The 16,737-nt window shown below is 45.7% G+C and overlaps 1 protein-coding gene across 5 annotated transcripts in view; it reads left to right on the forward strand.

Moving 5' to 3' along the window:
* The first annotated feature begins 8,970 nt into the window (after nucleotides 1–8,970).
* ZNF827 (zinc finger protein 827) overlaps nucleotides 8,971–16,737 on the forward strand; it is a 107,362-nt gene continuing 99,595 nt past the window's right edge. For all 5 annotated transcript variants that reach the window (XR_004779018.1, XM_035549126.2, XM_035549135.2 and 2 more), the window contains exon 1: nucleotides 8,971–9,121. Coding sequence is in view for 4 of the 5 variants with exons in the window: in XM_035549126.2 (XP_035405019.1) it covers nucleotides 9,079–9,121 (43 nt within the window). In the remaining variant the exon portion in view is untranslated. The remainder of the gene's footprint in view (nucleotides 9,122–16,737) is intronic.

The following is a 16,737-nucleotide window of genomic DNA, read 5'->3' on the forward strand; positions in this document are numbered from 1 at the left end:
CCAGTTAGGGGGGAAAGAGATGTGTGAGAGCATGTTGCCTGGGTCCATTACTCCCTCTGCAGGCAAGAGCATGCTACTCCTTGCCGAGATACAGCATCATCTCTCTGCAGTGCAAGCACCTTGGGTCTTGAATAGCACTGCTGGAATCAGCAGGTGTTTCTCACTGTAGAGCAGCAGCACTATCTTCCAAAATCTAAATGAGAGCAAGTGTAGCAATAAATTAAATTGTATACCTCATGAATTGTATATGTATCTTCCATGAAATAGGAACCTCTAGGGCAAGCAGCCAATGTATATGAGAGCATAAATGAGTAAACTGTATGCCTACTGGTAAAAGAAGTGAATTGCACAAAGGAAGAATGGGTGCAGGTTAGCAAGAAAAGCAATACATTAAAAAAATAGAAGAAAGAACAAGAAAAAAAGTGTTTTCTTGTGTTCAGATGGAATTTTCTGGGTTTCTTGATTCATGCCCGTTGCCTCTTATCTATCCTGTTGGTGGGCACTACTGAAAGGTGTCTGGCTCCCTCATCTTCATTCCCACCCCTCACACTTTTGTATACATAAGTCGTCTTTTCTCCAGCCTAAACAGCTGCAGCTCTTTCAGCCTCTCTTTATAGGACAGATGCTCCAGTCCCATCGTCATCTTTGTGGCCCTGTGCTTAACTCCCTCCAGCATGTCCATATCTTTCTGATACCAGGGAGCCCAGAATGGGACACAGCATTCCACATGCAGCCTCACCAGTGCGTAGTAAAGGTGTGAGATCGCTTCCCTCGACCTGCTGGCAATATTCTTCCTAGTGCAACAGAGGACACTGTTGGTCTTCTTGGCTGTGAAGGTGCATCGCTGGCTTGTGGTCAACCTTGTTGTCCACCAGGACCCCAAGGGCCTCCTTGATAAAATTGCTTTCCAGTTGGTAGGCCTCCAGGATGTACCGGTGCCTGGGATCATTCCTCCCTAGATGCATTTCCCCTTGTGAACTTCACAGAATTCCTCCCTGCCCAGTTCTCCAGCCTGTCAAGCTGATTGAATGGCAGCACAACCATCTGGTACATCAGCTGCTCCTGTTGGTTTTCTATCATTTGTGAACTTGCTGAGGGTGCGCTCTGTCCCTTGTCTGGGTCATTAATGAAGGTGTTAAACAGTATTGGATCCAATATTGACCCCAAAAGCACCCTGTTAGTGACTTGCCTCCAATGGCCTTTGTACCCTTGATTACAGCTCTCTGGTCCCAGTCGTTCAGGCAGTTTCCAATCCACCTCACTGTTACTCATCTAACCCATACTTGGTCACTTTACATATGAAGACGTTATGAGAGACAGTCACAAAGGCTTTACTAAAGTTGAGGTAAACAACACCTACTGCTTTCTCTTTGTCCACCAAGCATGTTACCTTATTGTAGAAAGCTATCAGGTTGGTTAAAAATGATGTTCCCCTTCATAAGCCCATTCTGACTACTCCCAATCACCTTCTTGTCCTTCAGGTGTGTGGAAGGCCTTTCCAGAAGGATTCTGTCTGTCAGCTTTGATTCCACACAGTCTAGGGTGAGGCTGAGTGGCTTGTAGTTCCCTGGACTATCTTACCTGCTCTTGTTCCAGACAGGAGTGACATTTGCTGTCTTCCAGTTTTCAGGAACCTAGGCTTAAAAATAATTCAGGAGATGGGATCTGCTTGCTGGGCACCAGAGCTTTGTGCAACCAGTCCTTTAAGAAAACTCTCAAAATCTCACCCACTGGTGCTGTTTTCATTGGCCTCTAAGAAAGATATATTTCTGCCGAATGCTTACGTAACTACCCTTATCCTTTGGCAGGAGAAATAAATAGTTGTAATTTTTAATAAATACTTAATGCTTCTCTGACCAAATAGTAAACTGAGATGGAGTGAGTAGCTCCTCTTTCACAGGACAAGAATGGAAACATTTTAGTCACATTTCCTTGAATATACTCTCATAGGTAGAAATGATGATTTAGAGCTAGCATTTCATAAATTATGATACAGGTGTAAAAATAAGAGACTTCAAGGTAAAGAAAATGACAGGTTTCTTGGCCTTTCCATTTGTTTCTGTCTTAAAAGAAAACAGTAGCTCCCAATGTATGTATGACCATTCTGAGTCAAGAAGTTGAACACACAGGTGTTTGCCTTTTCCTGAGGCATACAAAGCACCCTAGCTAGTGAATACTCAATTGATATTTTCCTCTCAAGGTTCTCCTGTGGAACCTTGCACTTCCCACCTGTTCCCTTGTGCTGCTTTCCCTTTCTCTAAAAGCCACGCTTCAATCCCTGTGGCACTGTTTGCTGTCTCTCTTCTTAATATGTAGCTGCATCCCTCAGCTTTCTTGTGTGCAAATGTAAGCTGCTTCCCTCCAGTCATCACTTCTTCCCCTTTCTTCCTACTCGTGAAGTTGTGTGCTACTCCATGTGTGATTTTTCACTATTATTAGCCTGCTTCTTATGGACAAATAATTTGCATCTTACCGTAAACTACAAACTTGAAGACATTGTGTGGCCCTGGTGCTGAAAAGTAGGGGCTAGAAACAGTATGTCTGTCAAATTGTGTGAGCAGGAGTTGAGGAGACCAGACTATTCCTAGTACCTCAAAAGACAAATAACCTTTTCCTCTGTGCTGTTTGGTATGACGGGGAAGTGCCAAAGCAAGAAGATACTCCCTACAGGAGGGGACCGGCCACATGACTTCATTCTCAGCAGGCAGCGGTGACAGCAGGCTGACTTGCAACCCAAACCCTCCTGCCTGCCAGTGGGTGAGGGCTGATTACTGAGGACATGTGGCATGGTGAAATGTAGCTGAATGCCATGTGAAATTCATCACACCAGGCAGGTGAAGTCTGCTAGGAGTTTGATCTCCCCATACTCCTCCTATCCCTTACCTGCATGTGTTTCCTTTCCCTGGGAACGTAAGATCTCAGCACTGCCATGTTTTCTTGTCTCCCAATCGCCCTTCTATTCTCTTTCACCCTTCTTTAAATTATTGAGGTGTTGGGAAGAGGGCATAGTTGGCCTAGTACTGCTAAAGTCTACTATGCCTTCCTTCTTTCCTGCTGCTGCTGGTAACATGCTATGTCAGAGGGAGAGAGCAATGAGTTTGGTAAATGCACAGTCCTAGACGGTAGATAAGCCCCTTGGGAGCTTGCCAGTTCTTGAGGTCCAGAGCAGTCTCAGTATTTCTCCAGTGTTTTAACACAAAGGTAGCTAGTGAATTGAGAAACCAGAATTGATTTCCCTGTGGAATTTGCCACCTTGCTGGTGCAGTGGAAACTCTGCCTCTCAAAGTATATGTAACAAGGTGTTTAAGAACTTAGACACACTTTCATTTAGCAAACAGCTGTGGCTTAAAATGCTGTTGCCTCTCTACTAAACTAAGCTGCAAGACTTCACCCTGAAGTAGAGGAGGAGGCCAAATGCATTCTGTTCTTCCAGTGTGGGGGTGGAAGCAGTTAGCTCCTCCAAGAGGGTGGTAATGTCTTAAACCATGGCAGGTGTTTGCTAATGTGCATGTGCCTAAATCTTCAATTAACCAGTGACTAACAGGAGGCTAAGCGGAGACAAAACGATGGAAGGAATGGTTTTGGTCTCACTCTGATTTAACTTAAACCATTCTTAAGATGGGATAAAGCTACTGATTTGAATGTTTTTAAGCGGAGAATGGAAAATGGTGCAAAAAGATCAAGATTGGGGCAGATATATTTATATATATCATTCACATTTGTAACTGTAATAGCCCTAAGCTAAGTGTTCTGATTCCCTTTTGACATAAATTCTTTTCATCAGGTCAGAAGTTGCTTAGTATTTTAGGTTGCAAAACATGAAATTAAGTCTGTATGTTTAGTTTGTAGTTTGTAAGATGTTGCTGGTTTGGATTCTGGGGAGAAATTCTGTATCTTATGGATCTGTAAACTAAAGGCTGATAGTTAAAGGCTCAAGTGAGGTTTGTTTGTTTGTTTTTTCAAAAACATGCTTACAGAAAAAGGGCATGAAGAGGTAGTATAGTGAATTATGTAAGTAAGCAGCCAACTGCGCTTATGGTTATTAAAATCAGAAGATCTCCTTGGTAAATCTGAAGGAACATCACAGTAGTTGAGTAGCAACTGTGTCTCTAGGCCTCTAGTCTGTGTATTTCTGACCTGCAGACCCCAGGATTATTCAAGAGGATGGGTTTAAGGCTAACAGCCTTTAGTATTGTTTTTTGTTATGGTGGTTTGTTTGTTTGTTTTCTGTTTTAATTGGAATTAGGAGGTATATCACCTTTCCTAAGTAGTGTCCTATACTAGCAGCTGGAACATGTAAACACTGTAATTCTTCTGAAGGGATTAACATTCTGAATTTGCATTGCAACTAGAAGCAGCTTAGGCTGAAATTATTATAAAATAATTATGGCTAGTTTTTTTTTTTTACCAGGATCTGGACAATATTCTGACACAGCTGGCTGTGGTTTAGCTAAGAGATACAGAATGCATTGCACTCTTCCTTCCTGATGCCTCCCCACTCTGTGGCTGCAAGACCATAGGGGAATTCATGAGACTCGGGGTCTTGAAGAATGTTTCTGCTGCAGTGTGTTCTCTGTTCACGATCATGGATGGCATAAGCAATTGAAGAGTCAGAAGAGTACTGCCAGTGATTTCAGTGGTTCCAAAAAGAGTTTTTGTCTAGTTTGCTCTCCTTGACTGTGGCCCTTGCATTATGTTTTCCATTTAAAAGACAGAGGTTAAAAACTTTGGGGAAGGAGAACTCAGTTGCCTCTTTCAAAAGCTAAAGCCTGTTTGTGGTTTAGGATCCACTGGTTATGCAACTCTGCCTCCTGCTTTGTAACTGTTTATTATCTGTCCCAAGGTGGTAATCATCTGATAATGACTTCTGATCATTGTTTATTGGCCTTTGTGAAACCAGTCAGTGGCCTTGCCAGTTATTAACTTGTCATTATTTATTATTATTACAAATTGGTACTTAATGTTGTTAGCTTACAGAGCACTTGCAAACAAGGATGGTGGTATCCATGATCCTATGAATCCTGTGGATTTGTTCGTCCCCTTGTGTTTGCCTCTTAAACACTTCAGAGCAAGAAGTTTATAATCCAATCTTGTTTGCAGGATTGATTCATAGTTACTGTTCAGTGTAGGAATATTGAACTCTTTTAAAAGAGAAAAGAGGAGGAGTTTAGGCTACTGATAATCTTCCTCTAAGAGGTGTGGGAAGGAGTGTGATTTTGATGGAAAACAGGGTACCTGGTTAGATATTGAAGATACAGGGGCTATAGGCAAATACCTTTGTTCAGCAGGAAATTAATCTGAAGATACAAGTAGCATTGAAGAGAGTCTGTATATCTTTGCATACACAGGGGGACACAGCAATACTTTTGGTAGGCTGTGCCTTAAGCAGAGGTGGCCTAGTGCCGTAGTTACCATAGTCTCGTGGTTTGGGGCCCAAGAACTGGATATAATGGCCTTTTTTCTTTTTTTTTTCAGTACAATATTATTTTTTCTTTTAAGCTGACCTTGACAACAGAATTCTTTAAAGCTTCAAAAAATAAAGCTAGGCCATCAGTTAGTTTTTAGGTTTCAGTTTAGCAACATTTTCAAGTGTTTGTTACATTATATGAAGATAGTTTGGATGCTAGATAACCTGCAAAGGTTTTAAGAACATTACATCATTTGTTACTGTGTAAAACCTTATTTACTCAATTTGTTTCATTTTTCTCATGTGTAAGTGAAGAAAATATTTACTTTGTTCAAAAGTGGTTTCTGGGGCTGAACTTAATTCATGTGTGTAACTAGGGTTGGTGTTTGGAAGGTGCCATACGATCATTACTTATTAATAGCAGGACCTGCAGAGGCAATGCATTATTTATATTATGTTATCTGTGGAAGGCTCGCAACTATTTTTTTGTTTGGACTAGAAATGTTCAAAAGTATGGTCAGCCAACTTCTGAGTCTCTTTTCCTGCTATACCACCAAACATGTAATGGAAGATTATTTTTTAAATGGCATTATGCCCTAAGTCATCTTCCTTAAACCACTGTATAAAAGCATGTAAATTTAGACCTGGTGTCTTTGATTTCAATGTGATTGCTGGATGCGATATTTTAAGTAGGACAATGCACAGAGTAGTGCAATTAACCAGGAGAGGTACGAAGAACGAAGCCCTTCCCATATAGACTACTTCCAGGCATGAGATTAGAAACTCGTTAAAGCTGAAGTATAAAGTTTCTCCCTGATAGTTCATTCAGCCATTGGGATTTCTTTCACTGCAGAGCAGGCTCAAGGCTTGGCCCTCTAAACCCTTTGTCAAACTGTTGGAAGATCTGTTGAAGCCAAGGTCATCTTCAGAGACTTGGTGCTGCTCAGTCTCTTGCGAGCTCCCATGGTGCTCTCAAAGAGCTGTGTTCCCCCAGTGTCCTTACTGCAGCTGCCTTAACTCCCCTGAAGGGGGGTTCAAATGACGGAGGGGAAAAAATTAGCATATTGTAAATTAATGCTGACACTGTCAGCATTAATTTGTGCCAGAAATGCGTGAGGAGTAGAGGGTGGAAAAGAGTGATGATGCAGAAAGCAGTATTTTCCGACATCCCATTCTCCACAGAGCACCTGGAGAAGGGCTGCCACAGCGGTGGATGGCAGCACGAGGCAGGACTCGTCCTTTTCTGAGGCAGCTGCCTTGTGGCCTCCTGTGCGGGTAGGGGCATCCAGACAGACAGCGAGCTGTCGCGTGCAAAGCTGGCTTAGTTAACACAATTGCCATTGGAGTGGTTCTAAAAGATAATAAGGAAGGGTTTATTCTTCTTAAGCTGCAGCTCCTGTTAAGTTAACAAAGTTATGTTGCTTAAGTCCCAGGCACGTCAAAATTGAGGTTTGTGAGCAAAAATAATAATAATAAAAAAAAAAAAATACCCCTGATATTTTTGGTTAATATTACTCATGCTATACGAATCTCCAAAACCAGTGTAATCTGGAGAACTGAAGGCAAAGACAGGACTTGAGTACTCTGGGACTTGGTACTCCGGTACACTTGGTCATGAGTAGGTAGGTGTAAGGTATCTGTTTGGATTCATCTCCAGCCCTGTATCACTCTGTTATGTACTTCTTTTTTTGGCTTCTGGATTAAAAGTAAATACACTTCTCCATGAAAATGAAGTATTTTAGCCATATCGGGAAATGAGAAACCAACTTTAGTCAGGAGGCATGTGTTCTGTTTCAGAGGTCTCACCTTCTCTGTATGTTTGGTTTTAACGTCAGGGAACCTCAGATTCTCTCTTATAAACCTAATCTTTTAAATCTTTGTTTTTCCCTGCGTGGAAGAGGCAACTGTGCTGTGAAATGGGTGTAATATTATATGAAACCTTTCTAAGGTGAGACGATTAAGAGTGCTGAGGTGACTGCTTAAAAGATATAGGCTGCAAATCTACCGTTTTGAGTTTTCCTAGACAGCTGTTTATAGAAAATAAAGTATTTTGAAGTTACGATAAAATACGGTGTGATAAAATGATGAGTCAGATTGTCAAAAGCAACCAACCTAATGGGTATACATGGGAGAATAATGCATTTTTTGTTTTAGTTGCAACATCTGACTCATGATTTCGATTATGTATTCTGCGAAGTTCAAAGTTTCCTTACGCAAAGCGAGAGCTATATGAAACAACCGTGCTTCAAACCATTTTACTTCAATTGTAGTAACAGGTTTTAGAGTTTAAATCATTAACAACCTCTGTGTGAACCTTTATCCAAATGACTGCAAGTCACAAAGAGAACACTTCTCTTTCACGAAGTACCTTTTGTGCTTCAACGAGACCCATTCCCTCTTCTATTTTTTCCCCACCTTCATGTCCGTCTTTGAAGAAAGATGTGTGATTTGTGAAGTAATGAAAGTATGTATCAGTTAATGAAAACTGCTATACTGCCTTCATAATGCACACCGAAATTGCTTCGGGATAAAGCTTCGTCTACCCGCATTACAGCAGGAAAAAAGTAAATTTCACAAGTCCAGCTTGCTGTGTGCGCTGCAGGAGTTTCATGTGGCAGTTAAATCAACTATTAGGGGTGACCTAAGCGTGCTTTCCTCCCCCGGCACGTGCACTGCTCCAGGAGCTGGGATTTTCAGGGGGCTTGCATTTCATCCCCTGCTTAAAAGCTGCCCTGGCACAGCTCAGAGCCTGGTGCCGGGGCAGTGCATCCCCAGCTCCCTTCTCGCTCACTTTGTGCACCGCCTGGGGCAGGGGGAGTTGTGCTCAGCCAGCCTCCCTCCCTCCGACCCTGAAGTTGGTTAGGATCAGCCTCTCCACCCCTGTGCCTTTTCATCACGCTTTTTCTTTTCTATCGCAGGAAGGCAAAACGCCTTGATTTATTATTATTGATTTATTTTTTAAATGGGGGGGGGGATGTTATTTTCTCTCCCCCCAGAACGGCGAGGGGCTTCCCGAGCGAGCAGCCGAGCCTCAACCCCCCCCCCCCCCTTCCCAGCCCCTTCCCTCCCTGCCCGTCCTTGCGGGGCGGACCGGCGGCGGGTGCGGGACCGGGGCAGCGCACCCCGGGGCGCGGGGGCACCTTCCCTTCCCTTCCCTTCGCCCTGCCCGGCCGGGCGTGTGCGTGTGTGTGTGTGCGCGCGTGTGTGCGCGCGTGTCCCCGGCTGCCTCCCGCGGGCGAGCCGTGAGCGCCGCCGCTGCCCTTTGATCCCGGCGTTAGTGTTAGTTAGGGGCCGGCAGGAGCGGGGCGCAGCCCTCGGCACCGCCGCGCCAGCCCCGGCCCCGGCACGGCGCCCGCCCGCCGGGACCGCAGCCCCCGGCCGCTGGGAGGGAGCGAGGAGGGAGCCAGAGGAGAGAGCACGGCGAGCGGGGACAAGCCAGGTGCACGGCCGGCTCGGGGGGAGAGAGCAGAGAGAAAGAGCGCGGGGGGAGAGCCCTCGGCGGTGGCTCCCGGGGAGCCGGCTCCAGCCCCCGCTCCCCCGGCGGCGAGGGGAAGCCCGCCCCGGCTGGCGGCTCCCCCGGGGGGCCCGGCTTTGTGCCTGCCCGCGCCCCCCCTCCCGGTCTTATTTGATCTCCCGTTAACCGAGGAGGAGAATGTGAAAAAAGGGGGAAAATGCCCAGGAGGAAGCAGGAGCAGCCCAAGCGCCTCTCTTCACGTAAGTGCCCCCTCTTTTTGCCATTTTCTCCTTCCTCCTCTCCCCGTCTCCTTCCCCTCTGCAGCCGCCTCCGTCGTTTTGTGCATTAGTTTAGGGTTACAGAGGTGAAACTGACAAAGACACAGCCTGGGTTATTCCTCTTTTAGGTCTGAGCTAAGGCAGCCATGTTGGTGATGAACAGCCTTGTGCCCTTTTAATTTTTCCTCTCTCTCTCCTTTCCCCCCTTCTTTCTTCGCGGCTCTCGCCCTTTCCTCCCGCTCCCTCCCCTCGCCCGTGATTGTGCATTTGTGCTGGGGGGGGGCGGCGTGGGCTTCTCTTTGGGGCCGGGGGGGGGGGGGGGGGCGATTTATTGGGGTGGGGAGGGGGGCTAGCACCGGAGGGGAGGGCGGCGAGAGGGGAAGCGGCTGCTGGCGTCTTGCGCGGAACCAGCCGCGAGGTCCGGCCCCGGCTAAAGGTTGCGGCGGGGCTGGGCGGCCCGGGAGCGGGGGGAGGCGGCGGCGGCGTTGGGGGCACCCCGCAGCCGCCCCGAGGGGGGCCGGGGCCGGCGGGGGGAGGCACAGCGTGCCCGGCGAGGTCCCCGCAGAGCCGAGCGGAGCGGGGAGAGGCGGCGGCGGGCTCGGGGCTGCCGCCGGGGAGGGAAGGGTCAGGCGAGCCCCGGGCGCCGGCGGCGCTGCCCCGGGCGCAGGGCTAAGGGCATCCCGCGCATCCCCGGCACGGCTCAGCACGGCTCGTCTCGCCCTGCCCTGCTCCTCCGCGCTCCCTCCCTCCCTGCCTGCCTGCCTGCCTCCCTCCTCCCCCCGCCGTCCCCCCTCTTCGCAGAGCAGTTAACTTTTCTCCCGCTCCCCGCACGAAGCGCTCGGCAGCCAGTGCGGGAGACGCGGAGGGGAGGGGAAGGCACCTAAAAATACCTTGCCCCTGCGTGGCCCCGGGGCCGGTTCAAGGCGACCGGGGGTGGCCGGGGGCACTGCCTGCCTGCGGCTGCTCCGCTCGGGGCTCGCCCGCAGCCCCTCCGCGCCGGGCCGGGGGCTGAGCCGGCGGTGCCGGAGCCGGGCTCGGCGGCGGGGAGTTGAGCGGGGCGGCCCCGGCCGGGGGGCGCAGCGGGGCCGGGCCCTGCACTGCGCGGGCGGCGCCGGGCCGGGGCCGGGGCCGGGGCCGCGCTGCCCCCGGCACCCCCTGACCCCCCCGGCCGGGGGGCGGCACTCGCAGCCCCGCCAACAGCAGCGCCTCCTTCCCTCCCCGCTTTCTTCCCGCCGGGGTCGGGTTAAGGGCTCCACTTGGGCTTTTTTTTTTTTTCCTTTCCTCCCCCTCCTCCTCCTCCTCCTTCCCCTCACCCCTCCGCTCTCCGCTCGCCCCTTGCTGGCGGCCCCGGCGGCTGCTCCCCCCGCACCGCGGGGGCGGCCTCCGCAGCGCCCGGCTCGGCCCGGCGGGGGCAGGGGCCAAGCCCGGGAGCACCGGGCCTGGGGCGTCCGGGGGGGGGGGGCGAGCGCCGCCGCCCCGCTTCGGCCCGAGCCCCCCGGGGGCTGCCCGGCGGGGGGAGGCGGCGCCGCGGCCGGCCCGGCGGCTGACCTTGCCCTCGCCCCTGCCCCTGCCCTCCGCCCGCCTCCCGGGCTGACACGGCGCCCGGGCTCCATTTTAGCTCGCTCGGCCGCGCCGCTCCCGGGCGCTGCCTGCCGGGGCTCGGCTCCGGCGCTGGGCTTTGGCTGCCCCCGCCTCCGGGTTGCGCCTCAGGCTCGCCTCGGCCCCGACCTCCTGACCGCCTGCGCCGGGAGGGGCCGCGGCCTCTTCCGCGCCGCCCGGCTGCTGCCTGCATTGTGCCAGCCGAGCTCCGTCTGGGGGTGCTTTCTGCGTTTTATTTTAAATGCACGGCCTAATTTGCAGATTAATTTTTTAGTTAAATTCGTGGAAGCTTTTTTTTTTTTCTCCTAACGTGTGAAGCATGCACACACTGTACGTCCCACAGTAATGCTACTTGTGAAATGGGTTTTATTTAAGTTCTTTTACAACGAGATTGCACTGGATTAAAAACTATCATTTGACAACACCCCTCCTCCCCCCCCCCCAAAAAAAAAAAAAAAACACCTAATAATACATTGGATAATTCAGGAGAATTGTAGGAATACTGTTACAGTCTGCAGCCCTGCAGGTTCAGAAGATGCCTTGGAATTAATTCATTGCACTCAGTTCAGGGTGCAAATGCTATAAATAGTGATTTTACTTTTTTTAGGAACATATTGCTTTAATGGCTACTCAGGGTAAAATACATTTTTATTTTGCAATTCCTGTTGTTTTTAGCAATGCATTTAATAAGAGTGCATACATTTTTCATTTTTAAGTGTTAACAATTGCAAAAGAACGTGAAGCCCACCATGCGGATCTGGAAGGGAGATGGCTGATACACTATTCAACCTTAACTCTGCCCCAGTGTGGATGTTACGCTGTGATTCAGCCCTAAGCTATGTTACAGGTTGTTGCTAGCACATGAACACTCCCCTGTGCACCTAAATGACTGTGGGGCTCGCTTTGACACATGGCAACTTACTGAACCCCTCTGTGATAATTTGGGTTCTATCAGTTGGGGAAATAAACACTAAGACATGGTTCCACTGAATGATTTGGCAATGCTAGAATGCAAATGAGCAAATGTGGCTCAGTACAGTAAGTCCCGTGGGCTTTACTATGGCTAAGGTAGGAAGCTGTGTTTTCAGGGCATCTAGGCCTTACTTAGGCCTTACTTTCCTATAAGTTATGTACCCCAAAATGCACCTGAAGAACACAGTCATGCTGCTTGAAGCGATGGTGTACAGCTGCTGCTGACTGGGACGCTTATTTTATACTTCTGTACATTGACTTCACTGGACAACTGTTCCGTAGATTTAGAAGTAATTTCACAAAAGAAGATGGCACTGCCAAAACACATCGTCTGGTGGAGAAATTTTATGTAAAAGAAGAAAGAGTTGTTTTAGGCTGTTGCAATAATTTAACTTGGTTTCAAGTGAGTTGCCAGATACTGATGCTTAAAAGGTTGAAGGAAAAAAGGGTTGATTTTATTAGATGCAATAATACTATGCTTTGGTGGTATTTGCTTAAAAGGGCAGAGTTAAGGCTGAGCCCTCAGTTGCTGGAGTTGTTTACAGCATAATTTGGTTTGGAAGGGTCCTTTGCAGGTCACCTGGTCTACCCCCCTGCTGAAAGCAGGGTGAATCTCAGAGTTCAGTCAGGCACAGGGGCCATTTGAAATGCCGCCATTAAAATGTTGAAGTGGAGTTTCCACCTGTAAAGGTGTGAAGTTTTTGGAAAATGTTTAGTCACAGATGCTAGTGGAGTGTCTTTACTCACTGCAAAATCCAAGTGAATCCTTTTTAAGATACAAGTGAATAAGGACAGGACTTCAGGAATTCCCGGATAGACAATGGCTTATTCATACAAAAATGAAATAGTAGGGCAGCTAGCCTCAGTTTACAATGAAAGAGTTTGGTTCATAAGTTAAAAATTTACCTAGTGCACGTGTGTTATGATTACTTCTGCATGCACCTGACTCAGACAAATCAATGCGTCTTCACTGGAATGTTTAAAGGAAGTCTATTCTTTAGTGTGACTTAGTTTTTTTTTGTTTGCTTGTTTTTGTTGTTGTTTTGTTCTGTTTTTGTTTTCCCTTTAACTACTTCAGTGCTTAGACCTAAATAAAGATTTTTTTTTCTCCTCTATTCTATGTCTATCAGAATCTTTAAAAATGTATGTATAAGTACAGCTTTACTTTGTTTTGTTCTCCTCATGGCCTTACTTACCACCCTACCTCACACAATTTTATTTTCTGAGAGTTCCTGAAAGTGCATTTCTCCTGAACTTCACAAATGTGACTTGGAAGAGATCAGCTGGAAAAGCAAAAGTTCTGGAAAGCTGTGAGACACTCAAGTATTATTTAGGATCTAGACCACTATGTTGCCTTAAGTATAGCAATCAATAGTCTTTGGGGTTTGATTCAGTCTCAAAGGCTTGTTTGCAGTGTAGTTTGTGAATGAATGCCACAATACCAGGTATACAAAGCTTGCATTTGTTATATCAGACACGATTAGAAGCTACATTCAAAATTTTGTACTACTACTACTATCTGAAGAATGTGGTTCACTTAGGACAAACTGTTACTTCTGTTCACAATCTTTTGTTGAAGATGGAGACGCTGCATTGATACAATGTTAGTTTTGATATCAAAAGCTAGATTTGTGCTAATGAGGGGGCATAACTCTTCTCGCTTTCATGGTCAGGTACTTTGCTGAAGTTTTAAGCTGTTTCTATACAGTAAAAACAAAACAAAAAGCACAAACTCTGAAGCTTTTTATTATATTGTTTTTTGTTGCTGGGCTATATCATCAGAGTGTAAAGAAAATACTGACAGCAAAATAAATTAAGAGTAATTGAAAGTTTCCTTCTTAGTTTATTTCAGCACCTTGCTGTATTTGATACTTTCTAATGGCATGAGATGGTGTTTTGGATGGTTTTTTCAAAACAATTCCCAATGTCAGAAAAGGTTTCACCAGCATTTGAGAGTTTGTTCTGAGACAAAAGGCTTTTACCAGGAACTGGAATCTCTCTTTTAATAGTGTTTATTACCTTACTATCAGGCATTGCATGTACAAGGGGAAGCTTTTAACATATTTTCTATTTACTATTTTTAACCTCTCACCACTGCAGGGATCATGATATAGCTCATTGTCGACAAGAGGATCCATGTAGGGAAAATTATTATTCTTAGTATGATTAGGTTAATAGTTTCATTGCCATCATCATAGTTGTCCTGGTGGTACTGTAATGTACCTCTCAAATGAACAGCAGCATTTTGTTGGATGGAGTAGCATCTGCATTACTCCATCTGAAAACACTGTTCTTATTTTGTCCCACTCATTATAGCAAAGTCATCACTGACTTTTCAGAAATACAGTCCCCATAAAGGGAGAAGGTTTTTGATGTCTGAAGTTCCTGTCTCTTCAGATTTGCTTTTTTTTTTTTTTGGGGGGGGGGGGGGGGAACAACATTATATCAACTACATCACTTGTATAAAGTCATTCAGTGGTCAGTGTCTAAAGTCATTCAATAGTAGACTATGTCTTAGTGTTGTCTGATAGTACAGAATATAAATCACACTGGAGTGTAAATTGGACTACCACAGAGTCAGTGTTGTGCTCATTAAAGTTACTTAAGTTTTTAGGATCTTACGAATTGCATTTCAGAGAGGGCAGGAGTACAAAAGACTGTAAAACACAAACAGGGAAACCTGCAGGTAGAGCAGTAAAATGGGATATGTAAGAACATGCAGACAATGCATTTTTATTTTTAAGTCTTAAAACGGACAAAGAAAGAGTGCAACTTCATCTTTGTAACAGAGTGATTGTTGTCTTTTTTATATATAAGAAGGCAGGAGTAGGAAGAATTTAGTTTAAAAAAAAGAAAAAGAAGAACAGCCAGGAGGAGCTGGCTGTTCAAAGTGAAGTATTAGTAATTTCCTATAATTTAATCAGACCAGATCCCAGAGCAAGATAATGAGAGCATGACCTACAAAAGAGGACTTTTTGGAAGTTAAAAGGGTTTCTAACATGAAGCTTCACTAGGCATGTGATTTGTCATGAAGCACCATATAGAGGACTTTTTTTTCTTTCACATTGCAAAGAAATCATAATATAGACATTAGTTCGGATGGTTAGGGAGAGCTAATTTGGCTTATGCCTGGAATCCTTTTACTGTTACAGCTGTTAAACTACTCCAGAGTCATATTTGAAGAATTTATCTTCTCAATAATGTTTTGTTCTGGTTCCTGGTACACCATTTTTTTGGTGCCTAGTTTGCTCTTCATGGTACTGTGATTTGTATCGGTTCAGTTTACATATACAGAACCCGCCATGGTGTATGTGTGAAGTGTCACGTGTTTTATGAAAATAATGTGCAGAAATCCTGAGTTCAAAGTAACTGGCAGTATGTAATAGATGTCAATTTTCAAGGGGGAGGGGGACTTCTCTGCTTCTCTTTTTGCCCCCCAAAGACTTTCTATTTTACTTTTAAAAATTGTTCATATGAAGAACAACAAATGACGTGGGCTGATATGATCATGAAGAATAACAGATGATATTAGGCTGAAGGAAGAAAAAAACACCACCAACTCAAAAAGGTAGATATTATCCCTTTCCCCAAAGGATTATTGTTTTTTTAAAATTTAAATAAAAAAACTCAGGCTTGACCGGACTTCAGTTCAAAGGAAGCATGCTGCAGGGTATAGTCAGCATGTCTCTGCACATATACACTGCGTTATGGCTAATTCAACGTACGATTCAGTAACATATACCCATAAGTTCACTTAAGAGCTTGTCTTTCAGTTTTTCTTTTTTACAGATAACTCGGGGTCATAAATTACAGAACCGTTATGCTCCCAAAGACGATTTCTCTTTTTCTTCCGTACCTTCAGTAGCATTTACAAGCTGGTGTTCTACTGGGCCTAGACACCAAACATGCTCAGTCTCAACCTGTTGACTTAGCAGTTGGCTCTATCGCGTAAAGTCTCTCCCGCTTTTCAAGGGATTTCATGTTTGTGGTGTAATTACACCAAATGGTAGAAGCTCAGGTTAAGCCTAATGCTCAGGCTAACCTGTTCTGTTTTGCAGGTTAAAAAGTTATGATTTTTTTGAGAAGCATGCAGTTAGGAGAGAAAACCTGGACTGCGTAAGCAGTCCTTTCCCTTGTTCTTTTCAGTACTTAGGTGGTAGTGGTGGAAGCTGGGGGGGAAAGAATGGCTGATGTTGGTAGCACAGTAGACCATGAAAGAAAATTTGTTTTGCAAGTCTGCTGATTTAGCTGCTGCTTAGAATAAGTTGCATTAAAAATGAAAGGGTTACCAGGTGGTAGAGGTCTTGTAACGCATGGCTTAATCAGAAGTTTCAGAAAGTCAAGTTAGGTTCCAAACATCTGCTCTGTTTCATTTCTTTTGTTTGGGACACTCTCTCACTAGGATAGAAATAAAAATTTCAAAACAACTCAAAGCAAGCTCCTGTCATCGTTCCTTTGAATTCTGCGTGGTCCAACCTCTAGGGATTCCCATCCTCAAGAAGGGGTTATAACTCTGCTGGCCCTCATCTGAAGTTTGCTGCTTGAATGTCTTTTTCCTTTACCACAGGGTTTTCTAAGGAGGTACAAAGAATTTTTCCCTGCATGGTCTTAAACTAGTAGGACAGAAGTTTTACGTGAAAGTTTCTGTATAGGAGAAGGTTTAGTAAAGGCTTACTTTAAAATTAGGGCTTCCTATTTTAAGTGGATGTTTTGGATGTGTCCTGGGTCTTGGTGCCTGTTAGGGTTTGTAAGGTGGTGCATCAGGGCAAAAGTGGGAATTCAGGTGAATGCTTAAAAACAAATGGCAAGTAACTCTTAGAAAAATGCATTAAAAGAGTCGATGGTTTTAACAAGTGTGACTCTGCTTTATGAGTGATCCTTATGTGTGAATTTATTAACGAACAGGAATTCTTTGCAAGTTGGAGTCTTTGACTGGTGTAGTAGTACAAATGAGCAACAATAAATCATCTCAAATAATTTGTTTTCTCAAAAAAATTAAAATAGCGTCAGATCTTCCACAGCAAGAT

The sequence above is a fragment of the Cygnus atratus genome, chromosome 4 (genome assembly GCF_013377495.2).
Source record: "Cygnus atratus isolate AKBS03 ecotype Queensland, Australia chromosome 4, CAtr_DNAZoo_HiC_assembly, whole genome shotgun sequence".
Lineage (NCBI taxonomy): Eukaryota > Metazoa > Chordata > Aves > Anseriformes > Anatidae > Cygnus > Cygnus atratus.